The following is a 16,983-nucleotide window of genomic DNA, read 5'->3' on the forward strand; positions in this document are numbered from 1 at the left end:
AATATGATATTGTTCAGTTTTACGTTCCTGTAGGCTAAAGGAGACGGATGTGTAATGAAAGTGATTTACTGTACAATGAAAGAACTGATGAATCGAGAGTGTTATAGTCTGGAGGAAAAACCCTAATTTTGGACCAAACCAAAAATTTCAGTATGTCTAATGTTTTTCAGCGGTTTTAAGCTCATTTGAGGGTGCTGAATCTGAATCTGCTGGGTGTACAAATGTACACCTTGAGCATTTTGAGTAATTCAAGATTATTAAGAGAAAACGGGAGAACGCTAGAAAACCCACGGACACGATGTTGTATACCAAAAACTTACATCGCCTGAATTCTAAACAGAGACTCCGTACATCAGAAGCGAGCGCTTTATAGCTGAGTAAGTCCAATTACAGTTAAGTTGCAAAATTATATCTTCACAATATATTACTATAAAAATATACATATATTAATGGTCACATCTGCTGAGAAATTTGGTCACAGCTCTTATCATATTTTCAAATACAGAATGTAACGTAAATTCTGCATAAGCAAGTTCATACCTAGGTAAGAAATTTCTGATTAACTAGTAAAAAATGACTGATATAAGTAAAAGCTACAAACGGTACTGACATTGGAAATATCATAAGAAGTATGGCTAGTAATGTTTCTAAATTCTATTTTGAAAGTCTTTTAGTGAAGCATAAAATAATAAGGTGATTTTTTATTGTTAAACTGTTGTTAATTAATTATTTTATTTATTATTATTATTTGTTTTGCCGTCAGCGATATACTAGGTAAGAATGTAAAGTTCTGTATCCCATTTATAGGCCTGCAGAATATTATATAATTGAGTTTTTACATTACAGTACTATTAAACAATATTTTTTGTATTTCTTCATGCATGATCCCGACAAGTCATAGGTCATCGTAAGAATTCGACTTAAATTTCGATTTTTGCAGTCCTGGAGTGATCTATTTACGAAAACATGGGACTGTCTGTAAATTGAATTGAAACAATGTAGTTTTTAAGTTGCAATTAAATCGTGACAATATTTCTAAATCTGCAAATTCCCTGTACGCTAGCGATAACTATAAATGTAAGATAGGTAGGAAAGGAGTACAGCTAGCGACACATATTAGAGTGGCTGTTAGAAATTAGCGTGACACACTGACATGATTGTTTTAAATAAATAGGATACTAATACTTATATTAAATTGCAATAGTGGTAACGATTACAATGCATAGTTATCGACAGTAATTACTAAACTTTATTTTAAAATTAATCTACTTCACACATGTAACCCACTTGTTTAAAATGTTAGAGACAGTTTAACATACAGTATATGAAAATGTTCCGAAACCACGTTTAAAGGCAGTATAAGCCCTGTGCTGTTATGCAACCACAATTACGCTAAAGAATGTGTGGTTGCCTATAAACGTGTTACACCGTACTGACACGGGAAGGTCCCACAAGTTGTCGCTCAAATCTGATTGCTACATAGCACATCTGATAGGAATCAATCCATTCTAAGTGATCAAGCATGTGCCGCTCGACCATCTCCAAAAAATCTATTTTTTCATGACTGTTTATACTATATCAGGGTACTTCAAAACCACAATTAATTATTTTTTAAAACATCTCGTAGCGACGCAGCTTCTGCCGCCATTTTGCGTTTTCTTGATTTCAGGCGTTTACATTGTTTTGAATATCTAAGCATGCATTTGTCCTAGCAAATTGACAATTGCTGGGCATGTCCAACTTGTGCAGAGCTAGAACTCTGTCCTCCCTCTCTATTTTGTTTCCTAAAACCACTTGAAAGGGGTGAAATCAGGGCCTACAGTAGCAACATTTTTGGACATTGAAGACATGTTTGGGAAGAGGAAGCAACTGACGTAAAGGTCTGAATTTGTGTCTGCATGTAGTCCGGGGTCATACGTTTATACTCAAAACTTTGCAGACCTGTAGTTGCTCCCAAAGGTCTGAAAAAAACATAAAGTTAGGGAATTATGCCAATTTGGCATTTTTCACTATCCAATATCTCCAATGGGTCTGAATAAAAAATTTGAAAATTTGGGAATAGTTACTCCTTGAGCATACCACAACACACAACAAAGCGCGTTTTTTTGTTTTTGACCAGAAGGGTTCAAAGTATTAAGGAATGGCGTCATACTCTAGGAGGTGTTTGATTCACAAATTCAACTGAAAATGTGTTGTTGTAAAGTAAAATAAAGTAGGATGAATGGCTAGTCCAGTTAAGGCTCTCAAGCTAGTTGTGACTCACTGTCTTATCACCCATAGCAGCACTGGTGAAGAATGCCGCTATCAGCAGAAGGCGAGAAAAGTCAAAATGCATGCTTGGCAAAAAAAGAAAAAGAAAAAAAGAAAAAAAGAAAAAAGAAGAAAAAAAGAAAAAGAAAAGTACGTAAATACTCATTTATCTTCCTGCTTACTATTTCAATGGTATTCAATTCTGTTTATTGTTGTTTTAGCTGTCAACTCATGCAGGAGACTGTTGTCCTTTCGTTAAATTTACATTCCTCAGTCAGTGTTTGCAGTGAGTGAGTGTTCACTGACTGAGGAATGTAGATCAAACGAAAGGACAAGTCTCCAGCGTGAGTTAACAGTTAAAACAAGCATAATCATGTTCGAATATAATTGATATAGCAAACAACAATGAGTACTTACAGACTTTTTGCCAAGTATACATTCTGACTTCGCTGGCCTTCTACTGATAGCGGCATTCTTCACCAATGCTGCTATGGGTGATAAAACAGTGAGTCACAATTAGAGGAAAGAAAGGAGCTTGAGAGCCTTGACTGGACTAACCATTCATCCTACCTTATTTTATTTTACAACAACGAATTTCCAGTTGAATTTCTGAACAAAACAGCACCTAGAGTATGACGTCATTCCTTAATACTTTGACCCTCTTCTGCTCAAAAACACAAAACGCGCTTTGTGTTGTGTTATGGTATACTTAAGGAGTAACTATTCTCAAATTTTCAGATTTTTTTTTATCCAGGCTCATTGGAGATAATGGACAATGAAAGATGCCAAATTGGCATAATTCCCCAACTTTACAATATTTTTTCAGACCTTTGGGAGCAGCTATAGGTATGGAAAGTTATATAAACGTATGACCCCGGACTACATGCAGACACAAATTCAGACCTTTACGTCAGTTGCTTCCTCTTCCCAAACATGTCTTCAATGTCCAAATATGTTGTTACTGTAGGCCCTGATTTCACCCCTTTCAAGTGGTTTTAGGAAACAAAATAGAGAGGGAGGACAGAGTTCTAGCTCTGCACAAGTTGGACATGCCCAGCAATTGTCAATTTGCTAGGACAAATGCATGCTGAGATATTCAAAGCAATGTAAACGCCTGAAATCAAGAAAACGCAAAATGACAGTAGAAGTTGCGTCGCTACGAGATGTTTTAAAAAATAATTAATTGTGGTTTTGAAGTACCCTGATATAGTATAAACATTCATGAAAAAATTAGATTTTTTTTGAAAATGTCGAGTGGCACTTTTTATTTTTTTTCTCGATCACTTGGCATGGATTGACCCATAGAACCCCGTAGGATCACGCGTAGTATCACCAGAGTGTATATTCTTTTAAACAAAAAGAATAATCAAAATCAGTGCAGTCCAATATATATATATATATATATATATATATATATATATATATATATATATATATATATATATATATATATATATATATATATATATGAACGGTTTGAATTGCATTGAGAACCTCTTCTTCTTTTTAAGCAGATTAAAAACGTAACTTATTGTGGAATAAAATAATCTTTAGCGGTTCAACTGCGGTTACGTTGACAGTAACAACACTATCCGAAGGAACTGTAAAGCTGTTGTTTCCACCAAAGTTGACGGTGACATGATCAGTGCTTACCGAAAAACAAATAAAAAATGGAGGACGCCATACTTTTTAGCAAGTAAATACTTTGTAATTTGAAATTTTTCCTTTGTTTGAAGTGCCTTACTAACATGACCGTTTTGTGTATATTTCAGAATATGAAGCTTAATTTATATTTTGCCTTGAAATGGGAAGATCAATACGTAACAACAGAAGAGAAAGTAGTTACCCTACGAAAGAATCAATACAATCAGTTATGGAAGCCAGATATTGATGTTCCAAACATGGAGTACATGACTCCAAAAATAGGACTTAAAGAAATGATTTACTTCTATGTTGGAAATGATCACTGGATTAGACACTTCTTTGGGTTCGTATTACTTACTACATCCTAAAGTAAAAAGTTAGTTAAAGGCGATTCTCTAAAACTACAGCTCTCTACAACTTTCAGCATGTTTCATGACTAGGTACACTAGCATAATCCAAAAGAAAACTTTGCTGAGTTATATATTGTAGAATCTGTTCGTTTTAGTGTTGCCCAGGAGACAGGGACGGCACTAAGGGTGGGCGGAGGTGGGCGACCGCCCACCCGATGAATGGCCTTGCCTACCCATCCGCCCACCCCAACAGAAGTAGAATAATGAAAGTGACATCCTATACTTCAAAAGCAATACGTATTACTATTGGTTGTAATGTAATAGGTACTAGGACCCGTTTAACTCTGCAATGAACAATGGTTTTATTTACAAACATAATTCCAGATACGGCTGAACGCCAATTTACACTTTAATAAGCAGTCTTCATTCTAAAGGTGAACATTTCCTCTCATTTGAAAAAAAAAATGAACCACTTGCACGTCATTATGGATGTGATGTCGATAGTGTAGAGGTGGAAATGAAACTTCTCCCGAAAGTTTTGAAACGTTATGAGGAGGAAAAGCAATGCAAAATTACCTCCGTTTCTCAGTTTACTGAAGTGATGGATCGTTTCAAAATTGCTTTTCATGAAATTCACAAATTAGCCGTAATTGCTGTCGCCATTCCTGTAATCTAGTTCACCATGTGAACGTTCTTTTTCGTGTCTTAGATGGGTTAAAACATATCTAAGAAATCGAATGACAAACTGTAGCCTAAGCGATCTTTGTTTCCTTTTAGTAGAAAGAAAACTTGTAATGACTATTGCTGTAGAGAACGTGGTAAAATTATTCGATGTTGGACATAACAATCAACGCAATGTACTCCATTAAAGTGCAGGTATAAAAGTTTATTGTAAGCTTGTTCGTACCATGTGATTAGCCCTTCATAGTTTAAAATGCATTGTTGTTTATGTGAATCATGATGAAGTTTTGTTAATTGCTATTTACTTCTTTATCCAATTTATAATTGTTTTATTTTTTTTCAACTTGAGTTTCAATTTCAAAGATTTCTGTGTAAGGTATGATCAAACAACTATGCTGTCGAATTTACCTATTCTTTTAGTAACATAGATCTTTGCTGTTGCATATAGGGATTACTTCAAAAAATCTAATGTGCACAAATTAAGGATATACGAGAGAAAATATAAATGATTTATATCTTTTGTCTCTTGCTTTTTTGTAAAAAATGCTTCAAAGATAAAAATGTTTGGTATTCTTGTTTTACTTTACTTACTTATTGTGTGTTTTATGATATTAACGAAAGGTAGAGTATTATCTGTTAGTCTGTGTTGTTTGAACCTTCTTTATTTCTATGCATTCATGTGCATTCTTGGAGAGGGAGAAGGTAAAGCTGTCTTGAACTTCATCAACTACACAGTACACACCGTTATTATTGCTAAAAAAAAAAACTGGAAGTAGAGGTAGTGTGTCTGCTACGCGGAATTCGGTAGGTCGAGCATATAGCCACAAACTCCCGCAGCCCATCCTAAGTTCTGCATTTCTTCAGTCCCAACAGGCGAATGCCGGAATTGTACCTTCTATAAGGCCAAGATAGCTGTTTTCCGCATCCTTGTCCCTCCCCTATTTCGGTCTGAGCCTTAGCTAACTAAAGAATTTAAATATTGAAACTTAATTATTGTCCCAAAAAATGTCTACATTGCCCAGTTCTTATTTTCATTGTCCGCCCTCCCAGCAACTAGGTCCGCCCTTTTCCGCCCACCCCATCAAAATTTTCTGGCGCCGTCCCTGCCAGGAGACGAGGCGAGAAAGAAAATAAGGTTTTTCTTCTCGTCTTGTAAATTTCGTACAGGCCTTGTCTCATGTCGATTCTCGAAAAAGTCTTTCCTTTCTTGTCTTGAGTCTAGTAAGCTTTTCTCGTCTCGCTCTGTTAATGTACAAACTTTATGACCAGATGTTTGTACATTATTTTTTAAAGGAGCAGTTCGACTTAGAAATGCATTTTTTACAATTTATTTCCATTTGTAGAGTTGAAAATTCTAAAAGGAATGGTGTTTGTTTGATCGCAATACGTTCAGTCGTTAGCGAGTAACAGAGGAAGAAAGATTTTGTGATGACGTCATAGGTGGGCAAGTAGCGAGAGCAGGCTTACACACTACACAGTGCCAAGCATTTCGTTTGTGAAAGGTGCGGTGGTACGTTCTAAGTGCGGTTTCCTTTTCCAGAACTTATTGCAAAGACTTACGAATATCATCTGCATGTAGAAAATGATATCTGATGGTGGGCTGTACAAACGTTTTTATAATATTATAAAACGTATCCTATAAAGCATGAGTTCAGCGTTTCAAAAAAAAAAAAAAAAATCGAAACCAATATGTAAATAGATGGCGGACGAGATTGCTGCAACACCTAAGTACCTTTTCTTTAAGCATTCTTCCGATTCCAGAACATAAGTATGTTCATTTTCACGTTTTGTTGCAATTTTTAACGCTGACCCTATAATTTTGTGCTTCAAGGTATATACAGGAGCGCAACATATGAGGCAAAAATGAAATAACATCTGTAAAGTTTGCCAGAATACGAAAAACACTTCATCGGTTAAATTTCTTTTATTCTCATAGCTGTCCGCGGAGCAACTCTCATCACCCGTTTCATCATCATTGTCACATGATACAGAGAAATTAAATGATGAATCAATGTCTTGAGGAACAGTCATCGTCACTGATTCCTTCTACAAGCCGGTATATTTCACTCCCTAATTCACATTGTATAGCTTATTTCTAAAGCAGTATCTTCAGAATCATGAGTGACATCGTCTCTATTACCCTCTAATGCCTCGTCTTGACTACAACCATCAATTGCGTCTTGTACGATTCAGTTGCGATTTGTACGTTGGTAACTGGACATAGATCGGTGCTTGTTCAATGGCTCGGATTTCAAACCTTTCAAAATAATATACTTGGAACAGCATTCTTTCTCAGTTTGCGTGTAAATAATATTCCTGGCATTATCCAGAAGTGGATCTTGACGGTAAAAACTCAAGGGGAGGGGGCAGAACCCAGACTATGATATGTATATCATGTTTACTAAAAACTTTCAAAAATATCTAAATAATAGCTTAAATCAATTCTGTCACTTAAAAACTGGGGGCCTAGGCCCCCGGCCCCAGCCTAGATCAGCCACTGGCATTAACTTTTCTTTCACTAGACTTGACTTCTCGAAGGCAGGCTCTTCAAGATGTTTGGAACACGAGTGATTTTATTTGGTACATTTTTTTCTCATTGATTTCCTTGAGCCATAATTTATATCGATCTGGTGATTTCTCACGACTTAGAAACGTAAGAAAAGATACTTTACGTCCTCAGCTTCAATTGCACAAGAATTACAACCGAAAACACAGCAGGTGTTAGACATTTCTATTTCACTTCACAGACACAGCACGCGCTGTACTAACACGTGTTTTCTACTTCACAGTAGTGTTTCTTTCAGAAAAAAAAAATCCGGGGGGGGGGGACACTTAGTATTCGGAGAAGCACATTATTTTTACACAGTACTATTATAGACGTAATATTTTGGTCTCCTCCGGGGGAATCTCTCAGAGCTCCGGGAGACAGTGCCACCCTAAAAAACATGTCGGGAAGAAACACTGTTTCGCACAACAAACGTAATTACTGCTCTCTCTTTATATATACTAATGCTATAGGGAAAACAACTAACAAAAACTTCCCTCAAGAATTCAACACAGAACAAGACTGCAAACAAATCCAAAACACAATCTATTAAATCCAATGCACTAGTAAAGGTTTATCAACTGCGTACAAGGGAGTGGTTGCTAACTCACATTGAGTTTCTCGCGTATCCCAACAGTGACGTCACTATTTACGATTCATCAAAAACAAATGTCTGTAGAAGCTGAACGAGACGGCCTATCAAGATATAAAAAAAAATACGGGTACCTTATTTTTTGTTACTCTTTCTATTGCACCAAACTTGTTTCTAACTCGAACTGCTCTTTAATTTTATAAGAATCTTTCCGTGTCACAAAAGGTCTACGAAGAGTGTCATGTAACAAAATTTAACTACATTTATTATTGGATTATATAGTATAATGGATTGCGTATATTTAAAGGTAAATGCTTTTCATTGTGATCATACAATCATTTTTATCAATTTGTTTATTTTTATACTATGAATTACATAACATTAAAATAGTGTTTGAGATCTAAAACTTGGGTGAACTAGGTTTGTCTATGAGACTCGTGAATTTCTTGTTTCGTCTGGCAAATGTTGAAAATCCCAGCACAGCACTCAGGCCATTGTAGAACATAATCTGATCGTAGTGTCTGTAGAAGACATGCTCTTAATATCTTAAGAATCGTCGGACAACACGACTGGTATGGTTCTGCTTGCAAATCCATTGTATATGGATCATAGTCTGTGCCTCGAACGCCAGGATGACTATAAATAGCACCTATTGTTCGCCTTAAATGATCTCAAATAGAGCCGTTTCTTGGAGCTGTGAGCGGGCGAGCAGTCGTTTTCTGAAGAATTGCCGCTCACATAAATCATAATGTGCCGCAGAGTTCCCCCGATAGATATAAACTTTATCTCACTGGGCAGTGCCTGAACAGAATGATAGTTCAGAAACTGTCCGTTCGCTTGTTGAAAGTAGGTATACGTTCCTGCATTTCTGTCGCACGACTACTCTTGAGAACAGCTCATAGCTGAGAACGTCTTCGATGATGTCGGAAAAGTACAGTGATAAGGAGAATGCAAGACAGTAGTATTCAGTGAATAGAACAGTTTCCACCTTGGACCCAATGAGAGCAGTGTGCACGTGTCCGTGGACATGAAGGTAATAAAGAAATGCGGTAGGTGAACGCATTCATTATACAGGTATATGGGCAAAAAGTTAGAAATCCCGCTAGTATCTGATTTTTATTCACAGAAGAATGGGCAATATTTCGTACATTCATGACCTCGTCAATCCTATTCTTCGACGTTATTTGGACACTATACCGAACGTTCTCTTCTACCAGAATAATGCGTGTCTGCATACTGCCAGTGCAAAACAATATACTATACTTGATATGCGTTTTCTACCTACCCTGCTTGGTTTCCTCCACAGGGTATAGTGAGATAGTTCATGACTGCCAGCTTGATTCCAGAGATAGCCATCACCCAACTGCAACAAGATCTACACCATTTATGTAATACTATATCACAGAGAGACGTTCAACATTCATAGACCAGTTACTTACACGAATAGCTGTTTGTGTGCCCTCTTGAGGCGATTACATATGGTTTTAAGGGAAATGCTAGTAGTACGTATTTCCTGAACGATTCACTTTAAGAGAATGAATCTTTCAGTGGAATTAAAGAAAGTCAATTTCCCGTGGATTAATCTAAAAAACTGATTCACTCTGTATTGTCGACTCATTGAATCGGTGGATTCGGTAGATGGAACCAGAGTACGGAACCGAACAGATGGCTGAACCCTCTTGATGCATAGATATGAACGGAATCGTTGGAAGATAACACAGAGTGTTTCAAAAGTCCCTTGAAACCTCTTTTAAAATCCGTACGGATGTATTTATATTGAACTTGATGTAGGAAATATACAATAGGGCTAGTTGCACAGCTTTTGAATTATGGTTCGCGGACGACCATCATCTTGAATTTCAATTTTTTATTTCAAACAATAGGTGTCATATGATACATGACTTTAGGCTAAAATTTGCACAAGATGTCAAATCTGAAATAAGATTTTATGTATCTTTATTTGATTAGAAGTTATGGTCAACGACAATTGATGTTTACCTGTTACACAATGTACTCCACATGTGCTCCGTGCTGGGCAATGCACGTGTGCAGACGCTTCTCCCAATTGCTAGGAATACGGAGCAGGGTAGCTGGAGAAATTTGCTTACAGACAGTCATGATATGTTGCTCAAGATGACAAAGATCACGAATTTTCACACCATACACTGTAGCCTTAATGTATCCCCAAAGATAGACGTCCATTGGAGTGTTGTCTGGTGATCAGGCAGGCCATTCAATTGGCTCATGGTGACCAATCCATGCCCCAGGAAATTGTTCATCTAGGTACTGATGCACCGGATGCCAAAGTAGGGAGGGGTGCACCGTCTTGTATAAAAAACTGGGAAATATACCATCTTCCTACAGCAGACCTTGCAGTATCTGATCCGTAACATCTCTAAGTATCATTCCGCAGTGAACGTTTCATGAATGAAAAAGAACTGATAATTCTTGTTCCCCATATACTCACCCATATAATTTTCTCTGCACCGTTTTAGAGTAATCTCTCCATGCGGGATTCTTAGGCGACAAATAGCGCTTGTTCTCCCTAGTCACCTCCCCATTTACGAAGAAGTAGACTTCATCGGAATGGAGTATGTCGAGCGTGAAGTTTTGATTTAGCCCTAATTGCTTGATTGTCCACTCGCAATACTGCACGCAGCGATCTAGATCGTCGTCGGATAGGTGTTGCTCCATTTGCACCTTATACGGATGCAACTTATGCCCCTGTAGCACCCTGTACACTGAACTGGAACTCACATCACATTGCATGGAGAGACGACGTGTGCTTCGCTGTGGTGACATCGAGGAGGCCAGCACTGCCGTGGCTGTTGTGTCATCCGTTGTTGTCCGTGGTCGTCCACCACGCAACCGCGCCTGTCTCCTCAAATTTAATAACTTTGCCACTGCAACATGTGGCATGTGACGTTATGAATGACGCTGATTGAAATTGGCTGCTACTGTATGGGAACTTCTCCACCCCGCAGTTTGATGATCTGGATGCGTTCCTCAGTTGTTAGTGGCATAGTTCACCACCTGCAAGAAGAGGAATAATCACATTGAGTTGTCCTTAAGTTCTCACCAAATAAAGACACATGTAATCTGATTTCATATTTGACATCCGAGCAAATTTTAGCCTAAGATCATGAATCACATGACACCTATCATTTGAAATAAAAAATTGAAATTCAAGATAGCGGCCGTCATCGAACTATCATCCAAAAGGTTTGCCCCTAGCTTTATTGTATATCTATTTCCTATATCAAGTTCCGTATAAATACATCCGTACGGATTTTAAAAGGGGTAGTAAGGAATTTTTGAAACACCTTGTACTTGAATAAATTGTTTACCTTGCTCGAAAGAGAAAAAAGTAATGAAATTATTGCACATGCCAAGAAATAAGTAAACTTTTCTTGTTCAGTCTGATTATCCTTATAATTAGGAACATTCTGGCCACCACAATTAATCATAATTACTCTAGCACAGTAGCATACGTAGGGTTTCATCATGTAGAGGGGTTGAAACTTCCAAGTTCATATCTTTTGAGGATTTTTGTATTCATATGATAATATGGTAATGTTTTTCTTTCATAATCTCTTGTTCAACAGGGGTCAAAACCTGGAACTATTCTTTACGTACGCCAGTATTCTACCGACAAACTGATCGTGGAAGATGACGGCTAGTTTTATCAGAATTTTTCATTTTGCTCCTCAACAGATGTGCAGCATTACCAGGCTCCCGAATTAAAAAAAAGAATACTGAAATAGATTTATTTGCATAATGTAAAACTTTCTTTAGTGACACATTGTGTGCACATTCTAATTTAAGATCGTAAATGATCATCTGACTGAATTTTAACGTTCCATCTCATCACAGAGACATGTTATGAAATCAGGATATATTGCATACGTAGGATTGGAACTAGAATTCGTTATTTTAATGTATATTTTTATTTCGAAATTCGGGCAAGTACCCTAAAGGAATATATTCCTTGTCAAAATCTACATTAAGCAACTGGCTACTAATGGTAAAATTCAAAATTTAAAATGAGAAATTGTAGGTGTATAGAAACATTTTTTTATGCTAAACATCTATCTCGAAAAAATGTATTTCAAGAAATGAATTATTAGGTAAAATGAGCTTTCTCGTGGCTGTATTGTTAATGTGCGCACCTTCGGAGCGTGAGACCCAGGGTTCGATTTCCCGTGGGATTCACGTTAAGCTGCACGTCGACGTTCATATAGACTTGGTCCTGAAAAGGGACGCCATGCTCCAAAGCAACCAACTAATCTTTAGCCAAATGTAGAATAACTTAGAAGAATAGTATAAATGTCTGGAACATGGGTGTCCAATCTACACCGGCTAAATACAGCTCAACAAATGAATTGTGGCCTGAGAGACTCTGTAATTAAACACTGTAGATAGAGTGCTGAAGAAAATAGCTGAATAGTTCTTAATTGAATAGTTCTTGATTGATTAATTGATTCAACTTGTTTCAGATTAGTAAATACAGCATTGTTTACCACAATAGCATGACAGCATAACAAATACTTGCATTTTAAGTAAGTATTACAGGACAGGTGAACATTACATAGCTTTGTTAACCACAGTAAATCTCGCCTGCTACGGGCACCCATAGGTACAGCATAATTGTCTCCACTTTATATTCCTGAAGCTGTATTACCTTTTCACTTTATCTTTCGGTTTTTTGTTAAATAGCCATGAGTGTTGGACATTAATAAAACATAAGTGCAATTAACCCCCCTGCTACACTCTTTACTGATTACGTTTGGTATACACATAGTCTATGACCAGCGAGGGGAACAACAAAAAGATTTGGGAAAAAATGGATTTAAGGATACATTGCACCTGAACTCGCTGTCGGTAAGTAACTGGATTTCCAAAGAAAAAGTATTTTCACAATATACAGATATTGCCATTATATTGTTCACCTGCTGCATTTATATACAATTTTACCATTGCAACACTTAATACAGTAATACTTTATTTTCTTATGAAATTTTAAAAATATAATCGTTGTAAAATAGTAGGAAAATAATAATTTAAATGTGAAGAATTGTCAATTCAAATTTTCTTTCTAGTGTCCTTATGCTACTTCCATGTCCTTTTGATTTCGAAGCGTATCCTTTTGATATTCAGGTGTGTGACGTCAATATTACCTTGCGTAAGTATTCTAATTCTCATACTTTCCTTTAACACATATTTGTTATACATTTGTTTATTTTGAGAGCTTTTTTTTTATTTGAAGTATCAGCCTATCATAATAATATAATGGTATTTTTAAACTATAAATCTTTTCTAAGTGTGATATGTGGACAAAATTAAGTTGTTCTTTTATCCAACGAGAGAAAATTGACCTTTATTATTTACATTGTAACATTCCCAAATCTTATTCCACATTGCTATTGTTAATTTGTACTGGATCATGTACACTGTCGCCTCTTTCTTGTAATCTTTCAGTATTTTTACATCTGGACTTCATCTCTAAATATGCAGATTCTTGTATTACGTTGAATGTAGATGCTAATTAATATATATATCTTACTAAATTATTTAATCAAAAGCTGAATGATAATTGAAAAGTATTATGATAATTGTTTAATAGTCAATATTATTGGGTTGACAAAAAGTGAATCTGAGCCATGACAATGATCGGCTTGAGAATGTTTTCAAATGTCAATTATATCTATAGACAGAATATATTTTTCCCCACCCATACAAACTACGAACACCTAAATTCTACATACACGTAAAATATTTATTTTCATATTCATATTGTAAAGACATTGAGATAATATAATATTAATTATTACATTTATTTTGTATGCCTACACATTTACAAACTACATTTCATGTGGTTCTTATTAACCAAGTAGGTGAACAAAAGAACGTATTTCAGGTGGGGAAATTTGTACATTCTATATATTGATTGTGCGAACAACATTAATTTTCAATATTAACACCTAATTGTTACAAAACAGTGAATACTTAAGAATTAAAGTTACTTCTAGTTTTTACTGCCGTGAACTTCTGAGCAAATTCCAGTAAACACAAAACAGCATTCAGACGTATAATTTATAATTTCGGCTATTAGTACGGTTAAGTTCGCCCCTATTTTAATATAAGCTGCCATATTTATTGTTCTTTTATATACAAATAAATACAATTTTCTGTTGAATTAAGAAAATCACTTATAAGCAGCAAATATATTCTTACCAGGAACACATTTTTCTGTAGATGTTAACGTAACTATATTTTTCGTTGCTAAGCAACGATTTTCTTTTTTTATCCAGACAACTAAAAGCATTCATACGTACAGAGTAGTTGCAAACACCACTAAAAATTTGAATTTCTTTTGCCGATAAAAATAACCTGTATATATTTCAATATTTTAACTAAATATCTTCTCAAAAATATTAAATGTTAGCTTAATTCAATTTTAAGCTTAGATTTGTACATGTTGATTTTTGTATTCAGACATTTTATTTCATACAGTAAAATACATATAGTTTGGTTAATTATAAATGAGTAAATGTAAAAATTAAAACAGCAAAAATTAAAATTAAATAAAAATAAAATTGTATTGTAACATTTAGGACAATACATCAACACAAACCATTCACAGATTTAAATAACAAGAACACAAGAAAATGTAATAAGATTAAAATCTATATGAAACTGCATTTCCTTAAAGTTACACGAAGTGCAAATTCAAACAAGGTACTAATTACGGGGAGTTTACGTTCACTTTGTTCATAGGGTCATACAGAAGACAAGTAGCTCGCTTGGAATGGGCTTCAGAAAACCCAGTTCGATTTGACAGTTACAAAGGTGAAACACTTCAATATTTACCAAAATACACGATCACATTATGTGCATTAAAAAAGGAAGCACATTTCTCTGGGTTAACAGGTAAGAGACTAATTATTATAAACAACTTTATATACATTACAGTTATTACATCTTATGTAATAAATATCTTTAAGAAGTCACTGTAGAAGCTGACGAGATTCTTCAAATAATGCCTTTAAAGGAATTTGAGTAAATAAACCAGAGTAAAATATATTACTGTAACAGAGTTCCATTTGTCTTCTAATAATTACACAAAGTACTGATTTATATGTAATTGTTAACTGACCCTATGTCAATAGGAATGCCCATTAAACTGATGTCAAATACATATATAAAAACATATATTAAGGAACTTGTTCCTTAATTTTATTATAAAGTTCTACCATAAATTCGTATTGTTTTAATACGATGTCCCGAAATTTGGTACTTACATCGGCATTCTTAAAGATACTTGAATTTCGTAACACACCAAAATAAATAAATAAATAAATTTATGATTCATTTCGTTTGCACTGGCCTGTCTCCATCTTAATGATGCTTCAACCTCTCCTATAGCATATCTGTAGTCAACCGATGTGATATTCTTTCATTCGAAGAGGTTTTTAATTACTATGGTCCCGGTTATCCCGCAATTTCAATACTTTTCGAAGTGGGACCCGTGAAGCGAGGTAGAACCAACCCATAGTTGCTATACACTCTAAAATCATGCGTAATAAATGGATAACATGTCCAGATCCTTCCGAGAGAGCATATATGCCTAACGATGCAACTGTTCCCAAAATTTCATAATAGACAACAATTATCTTACTATTACAGATACAAAGTATGCCAATACAATTATCATGGCTTCACTGCAAAGGTGTTAACTATTATTATCACAGTCGAAGAATAATACATAATACAAGTTAGAACGTAATAGATCCTTTTTAATTTCCATTATAAATCTAATTAAAATTTGAAGATATTTATGTTATTATTCCCAGAAACGTCACGTGTTTCATTAATTTGTTGCACGTTTTACTAATCAATTATTTTGTTAAATATTTAAATATAACTGCAATTCGCTAATAACGAAGTCAATAGCCAAAATAGAAAAGAAATAAATGCTAATAATTTCAACATCTAGAAGAAGAAAAACAGCTTATCGCAAATATATATATATATTCCAAATTTTATATAGTTGAAATAATTCTATTTCTGTAAAAATGTCAAATATGTTCCAATTTATAGATAGTTACTGTCCTTAACTAAACATTGATTTATAGAAATATATATATATATATATATATATATATATATATATATATATATAGTGTAAATTTTTATATTAAATTTTCACAAAAATAAAAGAAGTTGAAATAATTGTTTTAAGAAGTCGAATTCAGATAAGAACTAAATTTAACATAAGTAAAACATTAAATAATATATACAAGTAAGTAATTTTCTTTTAGATATTACAACGACATATTTGTACATCTACTTGTCTTACTAAAGAAAGCAGAAAAGCAGGATTAACACAGATTCAAATATATGTTATGCTTTATAAAATTTGTTTATTTTACAGCTATAAATATCAAAATTACAGTGATAAAAATGTAAGTTGCAATTGTGATTAGATCTACAATTGTATATAGGTCCATAAGGATAAGTTGTCGTTGTGACTATTGCAATCTTCATTGTTTACATTCTGTTTAACCACATACCTGCAAATAGAATGAAGGTAATATCCAAGTAAATTATGTTCGAAATTATGTTTTATAGTAGGTAAGGAAAATTATATAATAGTAGGTAAGGAAAATTGAAAACAAGAGTAAAATTTAAAGATAATAAATATGAATAATACATAATAATGATACGTTGATATAATAATACAGGAATAAACCCAAAAATATTAAAAGAATAAAAGTTACAATACATATAATTATACATAAAACATAATTAACATAATATATGGAAAAATACTTAAGAAATGCTTATCATTACTTAAAGCTTTCCTTCTCATATCGTTATGGGATAAAGCTGTCAGAAGAATAAAATAATGGAAAATCATG

At 34.6% G+C, this 16,983-nt stretch overlaps 1 protein-coding gene and 1 long non-coding RNA gene across 2 annotated transcripts in view; one reads left to right on the forward strand and one right to left on the reverse strand.

The window, feature by feature from the left end:
* The window catches only part of LOC145681480 (acetylcholine receptor subunit alpha-type acr-15-like), a 37,687-nt gene extending 24,316 nt beyond the window's left edge, over positions 1 to 13,371 (forward strand). The window contains exons 3-4 of the mRNA XM_081753128.1: positions 4,023 to 4,237; positions 13,162 to 13,371. Coding sequence (XP_081609254.1) covers positions 4,023 to 4,237; positions 13,162 to 13,276 — 330 coding nt within the window. The 3' untranslated portion in view covers positions 13,277 to 13,371. The remainder of the gene's footprint in view (positions 1 to 4,022; positions 4,238 to 13,161) is intronic.
* Positions 13,372 to 16,372: 3,001 nt separating this feature from the next.
* LOC145681482 (uncharacterized) overlaps positions 16,373 to 16,983 on the reverse strand; it is a 30,502-nt gene continuing 29,891 nt past the window's right edge. The window contains exon 4 of the long non-coding RNA XR_014130789.1: positions 16,373 to 16,635. This is a non-coding gene — a long non-coding RNA (uncharacterized LOC145681482). The remainder of the gene's footprint in view (positions 16,636 to 16,983) is intronic.

The sequence above is a fragment of the Thermobia domestica genome, chromosome 3 (genome assembly GCF_964235325.1).
Source record: "Thermobia domestica chromosome 3, izTheDome1.hap1.1, whole genome shotgun sequence".
In the NCBI taxonomy this organism is placed as follows: Eukaryota; Metazoa; Arthropoda; class Insecta; order Zygentoma; family Lepismatidae; genus Thermobia; species Thermobia domestica.